The 11,685-nt window shown below is 37.8% G+C and overlaps 1 protein-coding gene and 1 non-coding gene across 3 annotated transcripts in view; one reads left to right on the top strand and one right to left on the bottom strand.

Moving 5' to 3' along the window:
• The first annotated feature begins 60 nt into the window (after nt 1–60).
• Trnal-caa lies at nt 61–176 on the top strand. Its single transcript has 2 exons — nt 61–98; nt 131–176. It is a non-coding gene; the product is annotated as a tRNA-Leu (tRNA).
• Nucleotides 177–3,956: 3,780 nt separating this feature from the next.
• Nucleotides 3,957–11,685, bottom strand: part of LOC112556647 (importin-13-like) — a 30,032-nt gene continuing 22,303 nt past the window's right edge. For both annotated transcript variants that reach the window (XM_025225838.1, XM_025225840.1), the window contains exon 29: nt 3,957–11,542. In XM_025225838.1, coding sequence (XP_025081623.1) covers nt 11,434–11,542 — 109 coding nt within the window. In that variant the 3' untranslated portion in view covers nt 3,957–11,433. The remainder of the gene's footprint in view (nt 11,543–11,685) is intronic.

Below are 11,685 nucleotides of genomic sequence, written 5' to 3'. Positions count from 1 at the left end.
GGTAAATAAGCGAGAGGTTAACTAAGAATATATTAATTAAAATGAAAGGTATCATCGGTTGTCAGGATGGCCGAGTGGTCTAAGGCGCCAGACTCAAGGTGAAGCCTTACCCGCAGGATGGGTGCGAGTGTTCTGGTCCACGAATGTGGGCGTGGGTTCAAATCCCACTTCTGACAAATGTTTTTTTTTCCCCCATCTTCTTACAGATTTTTTTTTTCTTATATCTTCTTGCTTCCATCGCGACAAAATTCAAAACACGATAATAATTTTATTGTTTTGTACTAGTGTGCTTTGATATATTTCTATCAGGCTTCTACTTAGTGATTTTAATACACATTAATTATTAAACTATTTTAGATAGCATTAGCTCGCTTGGCCGAGTCCTCGGAATCAATGAAGCTGGGTTTGTAGTGGTCTTTCTTTAGAAGATTCACAAATTGAGACATTCACAAATTCAAATTACTCAGTTACAGACAATACAACAGTATTAACGCATATATAGGTCAGAGCGTATACACGGATTGGTATCAATAGGTAAATTGGCCACGCAGCTTTTTAACTTTTGATTTCGTTTCATTCCACCTCGGACGTTCGTGATTCCACTCACCTGTGGCCATTCAAACGCTGGAACGTTTCTCTGTGACTCTGTCCCCAGCCTGCAAGAACTCTTGGCTCGTGCTCTGATAGGCAGATAAATGATCGATCTGTGCCTCGCTGTGTATTTCTATATTTTTATATATTTCAACATATGGTCGAATTGTAAAGATTGTCCATTATTCTTTTACATATAAAAGTAGTTGTGGTTACTCTCACATTGTTAACTATGGTTACATAACACTAAATTCAATGAACGCATTTGATCTCGATCATTCTTATAGTCTATATCCTGTTCTGTCCATTCTTTAACTGTATGACCTGCTTTGCTGTCTAAAACAAATGAATTAAATCAAATATAACCCTGTTTTTTTTCTGGACAGAGGGCCGGCTACATATCTCCCAAGCCCACGCAGTCAACCCTCTTCCTTCTGTTGACTCCCTGAGCCACCCGTTTATCAGCCTTTGGTCTCGACTGGTGAGGGGGTGAGTGACACCTTTGCTCCGTCGGTAGAACTTTTAAACGGTTACAGACGTCCCCGTTCATTACTTTTCCCTTTGGGTTTAAAAAAAAAGCGGATATCTGATACCGTATCAGTGGCTAGGAGTAGCTGGTGGTGGGGTGAGGTGGGTGAGACAAGATGCAGTTACGGAAATGAGTATGATAATGCTTGTATTGCACGAGACACATATGATCTTTCTTGTCTAATGATTGTGCATTGACTCAAAAAACGATACTGGAGGAGATAAGAATGCGAATGTCGTTCACTGTCAGCATTCCGAGCCTCTTCCAGCTGTTGTGTTTTCTTTATCTTGTGGATGATGGAGTTCAAAAAGCTGCTGCTGTACACAGCAAAGGAGAAAGTAAATTCGTTGAATGATGCTTTACTTCCTGGAGCCAGAGCAAGTCGTTGCCAGGTAGCAACGTATATAAGGAGCTCAAAGGAAAAGCATTTTATTCCGAAGTTATAAAGCGATGTCCAGAATCTGCAGATGGTGTTTCACACCTGGGGTCGTAGTTATGAAGTGAGGGTGTCGATCATTTCCCCAGGGCAAAGTCAAGGAAAAGTGTCTTGCTTTCATTGTTACAATGCAAGGCTCTGAGCCCATGGACACTACTTCATGTTTCTTAACCCCATGGTATCTTTGCTACTGCTTTATAATTACGGCTCCAGCAATATTTCATAACTTTGGAACTAAGACGCTTGTCCTTGAGTTTCACATGTTGGCTGTGGGCAACTATTTAACTTCACTTTGAAACTATGCTACTTGCATTTGTAGTTATAAAGTGGTGACAAAAATGGTCTGGGCTAAAGAAACAAGAACCAGTGTCAACAGGGTCTAGGTATCGTATTGTAACTACAAAAACAAGACGCTTTTCTTTGAGTTACCAACTTTGCCATGTGAAACTATGATACTTTAAGCCAAAGGCATTATTTTGGATGAAAATGCCTTGAGACCATTAATTTTATTCTTGCCTTTATGAAGCATCATAAGGATTTTTCAAGATCCTAACCACTTTTATGAGCATCTGTTTAAAAATTAAGAGCAGTCATAGGAGTGATCTTGACACGTTAACAGTGCAGAAAAGTTGAGTTATATAACTTTGATGATTGAGCAGAAATAGCAGGTACGATCGCATTAAACTGAACGTGGCCTTGTGTACAAGATTTTGACATTGGCTGCTATCACTGGAGCAGTTATCACTGTTTAGAGTTTTGCCATGTAGATGTCATCTTTGGACATAGAGTGGGTTTCTGCCAGCTGTTCTTCGTTCACCTTGATCTCTGTTTTGCTGTCACTGTTGGTGTTGCTGTTTTTGTCAGTCATGGTCTTCAGTTTAACTTGCTAGCAATTTACCATGTAATTTGACTGCTGTTGCATAAACAATGTGACCAAAAGGGACACAACAATAGTTGCAGGAAGGGTCCATACTGTTCAAGGGAAACACCACGTAGAATGTTTTAATGCATTTCACTGGTGGGTAAATGATGCTACAGACATTCTTATAGTCTTCTTAAACATAAAAAAAATAGTCAGTTATAAAATGCAAATCTTTTATCTCAAGGAGGCAAAACTAAAGATACAATAAAAAAAATACTGTAAACCACACTGTTATTTTTCAAAAGCAAGTTTATTTAGCTTTGGTTTCGTCCCACTAGGGAACTTCGATGCTCATGAGATATGTGCACAATGATACATTTTTACATGAGTAACAGCAAACACACCAGCTGTGCAAAGTCTTCTTAAAAGTGTACTTGTAAACTACTTTTCACAACGTCTAGTCCATACGCTACAATGCTATTTATTGCTTGCTACCATTCATGCTAGCTGCAAACTTTAAAATTTTCATATTCTAATAGGCTGAAAAATTTTAATCAGAAAATTACAAACTAAAAGAAGAAATCTTCCTCGTCTCACTGTCAAACAGTATTAGAAGACTACAAAAGCACCACACGGAAACGTTGTAGACCTCCTAGAAGGGGTGGGGGGAGGGGGGAAAACAACTCAAGTTTATTCCTTGATTGATGCAAAATTTTTGAACTAAGCATCTAATGACAATTCTTTTAACTCTTCCATGAGCAAAGTCATAGTTTTCACAACAAATAAAACCACATATCTTTTAGACTCCAATATCCTCCTCAAAGTACTTATCCATTTTTCATTATTTTCTGCTACATTTTGGACAAAATACAGTACTGCTGACTGGAGTTGTACTGCATGAAATGAAAATGTGGACCATCAACAAAAGAGAAAACAAGAAAAAGTCCTAATAAATTCCAAACCAGACAAGACACAGATTAAACTGAGTTTGTGACACAATAACAATGTATCCATTCAGTGGCTAAAAGATTTGTTTCTCTCCATCACAAAGTGTTTTTGTTTTATTAACATTTTGCATAGTTCTACAGTTGTGAGCAAATATGTGTTTACCCTCCCTGTGGACACAGATAAAAGAGATGCAAAGGTGTACGCCCATACGTGTGTGCACACACATACATATTCACAAGCATACACACACACAGTTCTTTCAGGCAGCAGCAAAGAAGTGTCAACAGAAAAGATCAGGAACATTTTCCCATCAGAAGTTGGTCGAAAGTATTGTTTTTTTCAGTCTTCTGTGAGGGGAATGTAAACACTGGTCACGGACAGTGAAGGAGTTTGAAAAACACTGAAAGTCACGCATGACTAGGTGAATAAACATACACTGCCTTGATGGACTGGTGCAATCAACACTATTTTACTCCTCACTTTTACTCCTAACTGTTTGTTAAATGTCTGTATGGGTATGTGAGCAAAGACAAATTTCTGTCCTCCTGGGCAGACAATAAAGTCTGTTTTGATTTGATTTGATTTGATAACAAGAAATAACAAGCAAAAGTTGCACAAGGATATGCCAGAATCCAGCACAAGTGCTGAAGGTGGTAGGATTTCATATCAGAGGAGTGTCCATATTTAAAAGCATATGTCTGAACACTTAAGAGGATGGTGGGGCAGGGGCGAGTGAAACAGGCAGTAAAGTAGAGGGGATAAACATCCCAGGATAATTCATCAGTCTCTATCAATAGGGTAATTCATCAGTTTATATCATCAATCCATTATTTTTAATACTTCCACTTTTTATTTATGTTGTTCAGTGTCCAAAAAGAAACCTAGCATTCTGCATAATTTTCTTTCAGAGATTACCCTATCTACCAGCATGCTATAATCAGATCAGGCAACGGGAAGACGTGGAATGATTTTCCTTAAAACCAGATGCTGGTTGTGTGGGCAATTAGGTCTCTTTTCAACAATTCGGTTTTTCCCACAGTGGTAGATGAATAAACTAGTGAAACCATGTTCATACATGTATAATTCTGCATCTGTTAACACGATAATGCATTAGGTTTAAAGCGAAAGAAGGGTGTCTATCTTTGTAATGTTTTCTCATTCTCTTCACATTTAGTGTAAAGCACATTGCTTATTTCTTTACTTCATTTTTGTGCCTTTTTTTCTGATGTCTATTTCATGCCAGCACTTTAAATCTGTATTTCAGCATGTGAAAGAAGTTATCAATCTAAAACGATTTCAGTTTAAGTATTAATTTTGCTGATTAAGCAAAGACAGGTGAAGAAAATAAATGTTTTGCAAAAGTCCATATATGAACAAATTACCCTCTTCACAGTTTCCTAGCTGCAATAATTATGAGGCACTGTATGTTCAGAATGCAAGTTTGTCCACCACATGGTGTTTTGCTTTTAGGTACTCCCAGCAGTTTAATAAACCTCTACAATAAAAGCGCAAGTTTTGTCTCCATCCCCAATCGAAAAGTACTGCTACTAAATGTTACATTTTGCTGACCTACTTGCAAGTTTTTCATGGCCAGGTCATGACAGTAAATGGACAAATTTACAAATCACAAGACAATTTTCAGTTTAGCATCAAGGCAACTAAGCATCACTAGAGGCTGCTCATGAATGTGTAAAGCAACTCAATAATGTTTTCTGACTTTGAATGCAGCATTGTCTGACCGGAAATTTCCCCTGACAACAACTTTGTGGAAAAGAGCAAAGGTAGAGAAGCCAACAAAGTCCAAAACCTTCGAAGACTTCTCTCAGAGCTACACTAAAAAAAAAAAAACCTTGTCCATTTATATGTGTATCTGTCTACTCTATTTCATTAGTTGCAGGCATAAATGTTTCACAGGGATATATTGGGTGAATGACTAAAGACAGAAGCCAAACTGCTTACTATGTATGGGATGGCCAAGTACACTGGCCTCAGAAATCCAACTCTTAATACTAGCTCTAGGCATCTCAGCAGGCAGACTAAACACAGTGAAGGGAGTGATGCTGACGTGACATTACGTGGGCAGAAGTTTTCTCTGATGAAGTCAGTAGCCATGGATGATTGTTGCAAGATAAACCCAAGTGTCACTGTGTCCATAACTAAGGGCAAGATTTCAGCTGTCAGCCATCCCAATGAAGGCTGAGTAGTCTTTGGACATATTGCAAAAACTATGAGGAAATAAGCTCACACACAACCTCTTCGACTACAGTAATTGTCAAGTTGAGTCGTAATATGTAACAGCACACATGCCTGGTATAACTGGGAACATGAAGTGAGACTACAAGGGGAAACACAGTTTCCATGTTCTAACTTGCACAAGGGGAAATGAGTTAATACCAAGTTCTAACTTGCATAAAGGCATTATGTCAAAAAATGTGTCAGTGTGTGGCTGTGCTGTAATCACAGACCAGATAATCAGTTACTAGAAGCATAAGGTAGAGAGTGCTGACTTTTCACTAATATCATCTCTGTAACTTTTTCCTAGGCAGTAAACGAGAATCTATCTGGTAAGACAAACAAAAGCAAACAAAGAAAATTATAGTGAGAATAGGATTAAGATATTGCTACAGGTCAGTGCTCAGCATTGGGATATTAAAGATTCTGTGGGTATCCTGTCCAGCCCACTCTGGGTACATTATTTTGACAGAAAAGGCTGCATCAGGAAGATCTGAGGCCAAGGCCACTACCATTCAATGGAGTAAAAACTGATGAATGCTGGCATAGAGCATGTACAAGCATTTACAAGTAAATACTACCCTAAACTGAAATGTAACAGAATACTAATGGAAGAATTACTAGACCAGACAAAAAGTTTCCAAGGGAATACAGCCAGATGCTCAAAAATATTTTGGACCTTAAAAAGAAAAAAACAACCAAAGGCCACGTAAGACTTAGATGACACAAGAGAGATTAGGAAGTCCTTCAAAGCTCACAAAGTGTGAAAATAACCCAATTACAAAAACGTTTAAACATACCTTTCCCACTCTATTGGAGGCAACACTTCTATCATGGCTATGTTTATGTCAGTGATAGCGCCACACAGACTAGGAGCTCCATAACTAGATTTTGAAAACTATGAAGGGAACTAGCTAGATGAAAGCATCTTCAGCAAGAGTTAACACCTTGCCCACATTTCCACAATGACTTAAGAAGGCATCTCTCATCCTATTTCTGATCATGTGTTGGCAATTGAGTTTTCACTCTTGCAGTATGGCTGTATGCAGATCCAATCGTCACTGCAACTCATTCATTCCACTTGCCATTTAATTGATCAACTCTAATGGGTGTGATCTGGTACTAGCCTGAGGTTTCATAATGTCACCAACTGTATCTACTGTTGCTGGAAGTATGTATATGTGTGTGTGATATATATGTGGGTGTGTGAGAAATTATTTCAACATGTGTATGTATCTCTATATATACTAGTATGAGCACTATCTGGAATTGCCATTGTGGGTTAATAAAGTTATACTGTAGGGATTTAATAATGGAGATCATGATAAGCAAGTCTTCAGCAAGGTGTAATATTTGTTGTATACCCATATGCACCACCACAGCCATAAAATAAAAAAAATTAATAATCAAGTTACACAAATCACTTCTAAGATGTCCTAAAACTGACTGCCCGAAGATGGCATTACTAGCATTAAATAAGTCATCACACACTACTCTGCAAAGAATTTAAAGAAGGATTTCTGATAGATACACCTTTCTGATAAACTACTTTAAGACTCTGCTACCATGTCACATCTCCTTGCTACTACCTCATCATAACTAATTGTCTAAGCTTACTTTATTACTGGTAAACATAACTTATCATGTATTTTAAATGACTCCATCTGTAACAAACACATGGGATCGTTGATATACTATATTCAATGCTTAAATCATGTGTAATAACACTGAGAAAGCTCACAAAATAGCATTTCAGAGAAACATCTCATGATCCTTAATCACACTTCATGCTTAAGTCTCCTATCCTCTATTCTGGTAGCCACAGTGAAGAGCTATCCAGCAAATATAAAGATAGATTAATCACATCTGCTGAGGAACCCATAAAACCAAGAGTGCAGACAAAACTGGTTTTGTCCTGTTAAGGAGGACCTGAATTGTTAAAAGTACATTTACCCTGTAACGTGATGAACTGCTAAAACCAGATATCTGGTACTCATTGTATAAATGGCTACACCAGTAGTTTTAAAAAATGTATACATATGTGCTCTAATGCACAGACTCTGATGAAAGCAGTAATGAATTGTATTAAAAATGGATTAAGCAAATGTTAATTTTAATGATATGCGACATTTAACTGGAACATTATGAGAATCTCTAGCCAGTTTTAATACTCCACTAAAAACTACACTAGCCTATACCTTATTATTATCATTCTTTTTAAGTGAATTCTTTCACACCTAATAGCAATCTTGATTTTCAGGACTTGCTCCATCTCTATCTAGGGTTCCTTGCAACCAATGATACTTCATGACAATTGAACTAGCCATTCTGGGTTTCAACATTCAGCAAAAGTGGAAAAGGGAAACATGCAGCTCCAAGATGCAGAAATGTACCTTGGCAGGTGTGCAAAGACTGCTGGCATGTCAAAGCATGTAAGCAGCAGCATTTCCCGCCTCATTCATCAATACAAGAGTAGTAAAGGACAGAAAACAGCAAAGATTGAAGCAAGCCTACTAACACAAACAAGCAGAAGTTCCACCAGGTGAAAAAACACTGGAATACACATCTATGATAAAAGGCTATTCATGCAACCTCTATGCTAGTAATCTTTTTCGTCTTTTGAGCCACCTTTCTGCAAAGCTAGATGCCATTGATAAAAAGAATGCAGATACAGTACCACCTTGCTTTCTGCATATCTGAGAACCAAGACTGGATCCAATGAATTAGCAGATTATAAACAGGAATCCAAGGCCAGCTGAGAATCACTGTTTCAGAAAGAAATGCTGACACAAATTGGTCCTCCTGGATAATCTGTGCACAGTGAAAACCTGTGCTAGCAATATCAGAGAGGAAATAAGGAGTGCATCACAGTTAATGGTTGTAATTACACCACCAGTCTGCTCATCTGCTGGTTCTACTTATTTTTCAAAAGCAGAAGATGGCCATTGATCATTAAAACAAAACCTGATGACTAATAATATTTTTGGGGCGGTTTGGATGGCCATCACCTGCTTGTAAAACCTGGACATCTAAAAGCATAAAAGCTTTGCAAGAGTATTCCATAACCTATTACCTTTATGACATTCAAGCATCATGTAACTGAGATAAACACTGGCATATTTTTAAAAATGTCAACATGCTTTTTTCATTGCATAGAAGTAGGTATGCATTGAAAAAGAGTAAACAATAACACATTAAACAAAGAATCTGGTGCGCTTATACATGTGTGCCCACATGAAAGTAATGTGAGTGCTAAAGAGAAAGGTATGATTGTTGATGTGGGTCAGGAATTTGTATCGATGTGTACAGGCGCAGGTGTCCACGTGATGTGCTCATCTTTTAGAAACCATTTTCTTGGAATAACTGGATTTCATAGTAAGAGTCGGATGACAACAAACATTACTCAGCAAGCAGTACAGGAATGCAGGAAGCCAGCTATAATGTGATGCATAATAACGATGTTAAATAAAACTGCACCATAGACTAGATCCATGAACTATCTCCTCTCAAAAACTATGACAAAGTTGGTGTCAAATGCTGCAAAATAATTTTTTAAAATCTATAGGCCCCCATGTCTGGCAGCACCTGGACAGCAAATAAATAAATATATAAATAAAAGTAAATATGGGTGAAAGTGATCTCTCCAGTTGTAATGCTTTAAAGAAATCAAAATTCAAACACATACCAATGCCCTTCAAAATTCTGACTGCCAGGTCAAGCAGTCCATTTCAGCTTTCTTGTCACAGTGCCATAAAAGCCTAAAATTACAGCACCACGGCAAGAGTACATAACGTGAAATGTGCAAAAACTCACCCTCCTCTAAAACATGCACACAAAAGAAAGGAATACTAATATAAACACACAAGCAACAGATGAAGTGGAAACCTAAAAAATATTGCTGGAAAAGATCACCCACCCATGCTTGTAAAACAATGCATATATCGGTGCCGCCAGTGCCCTGACAAAGATGCACAGGTTTGTGACCTGAAAAAAGAAACTACTACAAATGAACTGGCCATTCATCACAATGAAGCAATCCTGTCTTCAAAGTGCGTTCCCTCCATTTCCCTGATTACAGTTGATTTAGCCTGTTAACCCTTCTGAAGCAGAGGGTTGTTTGTTCCTACAGCTGTATACTTTATAAAAAAACAAACTAAACATCACTGGTTTTCACAGGTATCACTTGACAAATACTTGACAAGAGATGTTTAACAGTAATTAAGTGACTGCCATAATGTTTTCAGACCTAGAGGTACTCTTTACAAAGACATCATTAAAAATTATTGAACATGAATGTCTATCTCCTCTTCTCCCTCCTGCTAAAAAAAATCAGTCATCTGCAAAGTCACTATTGTGAGAGGGCTAACAAGCATAGGGCTACACAAATATTGCTGAAAGCTACAGCGACTTTGACCTTAAAACTAAATACACACTTTACACATCAACCCTGCATTATAATGTTCAAATTTCCACTTCATATGTGAATTTAGAGAATTCAGTTTTATCACCAAGCGACACTTCAATAACAAACTTCATGGGAATAGCAACAATAATAGGGCTGGGCTTCCTTAACATTTCAAAATTAAGTTGGAAAAATTTCTTTCTAATGTCTTTCAACAACAAAAAAAGTAACAGGGTGGAACTATTTCTCCCTGGACATTAGTTCTAGAGTAAAATTAAGAAAAGAGAGAAGAGCGGTTAAGTATACAGGTGAACAATAAGAAAGGAGTTCAAAACAAGGTTTTAACTACTTGTCTGAAATATTTAAAAACTAAATTTACCACTATTATTATGCACATGAATATTTAAAAAAAAAGAAATTCTTCAAGTCACATGCACCACAGGCAACAGCCTCAAAACCAAGTTTCTGTTCCTTTCATGTGACTGTAATGTACAGGAGAATCTTCCCGAAGCAGAAACACACTCATGCTTCTTTACCTTTGCAAAAACAAATGTGAATAGCAGAATATACTACACTTGTGCTATGTGATGATCACAATCAGTGAAAGACTTCAATCCATGTACCATTTGAAAATGCAAGACTGCCTGAGAAGCAAGGTGTCTGGGTATCTGAAGGATGTCTCTTAGGGGTGGAGGGGAGGACACAAGTAGGGTGGGTGTTGAGTGCAGGAAGCAAAGTCATTCCACGTAGTCTGTCACATGATGGGGTTTAAAGTGACCGAAAAAAAGGGACTGACCACCACCTTTATTCTATATCATCACTACAAGTCTTGTTTTGCAGTTTTTGCAACATTTCTGCTTTTCTTGACACATATGACCAGAAAAACAGCAGTCTCCAGCTAGATGACCAATTCAAGACGGTAGTTGCTGATGATCACACTGAAGCACAAACTGTTCTGAGGCATTCAATCCTTGAATCTGTCTCCCATGGAAATAAAATTCTTCAAAAAAAAAAAACCAAAAAAACCCCCCAAGAAACCCCACAACACACACAGGGACAAAAGTGATGTTCACCATGACCAGTTAGGTCTTTCTATCACAAATGCCACTTTTTGCAAAAAATCAAACACTTTTCCCCCCATACACAATTTTTTTTTAAAAAAGGACAATATACAGCACTCTCTGTCTTACTTTTTCCCCACTTCTTTCTGAAGATCATTCTGTAAAAGTCACCAATATGTATATGGGGAGAAAAAAGCTCCCTTTTTTTTTTTGGTAAACGGACACAAGCATTTCTCCATTCTCTCACTTGGGTTGGGAAAATTCCACAGTCTTAGCCCCCTTCTGCCAATTTGAAGAAAGATGGCAGCAGAAGTGGCCAAAATCCATTTAATCCAGCAGTGTGCAAAGCTGATCACCATTCTGAGTTTTGAGCTACAAAAACTGTTTTGCCACCTCCACATACTCTGTGCCCAACAGTCCACGACACAAAAGGGAGAATTCTTTCACAATTTCTCGCATCCTGCGCTTGTTGCTTTTATCACTGTCAGAAGAGTAAAATATATACAAGCTCAACATTTCTCTGCCAATGATCACATTATTTATAAATCTTAAAAACAAAAAATACCAAAGCTACATACATAATGCTTTCTCTGGAAATTGTTCTTATCATTTTTCCTCTACTTT

This window comes from Pomacea canaliculata, linkage group LG2, assembly GCF_003073045.1.
Source record: "Pomacea canaliculata isolate SZHN2017 linkage group LG2, ASM307304v1, whole genome shotgun sequence".
In the NCBI taxonomy this organism is placed as follows: Eukaryota; Metazoa; Mollusca; class Gastropoda; order Architaenioglossa; family Ampullariidae; genus Pomacea; species Pomacea canaliculata.
The sequence above is the reverse complement of the archived record's forward strand: the minus strand, read 5'-3'. Positions and strand labels throughout refer to the sequence as shown.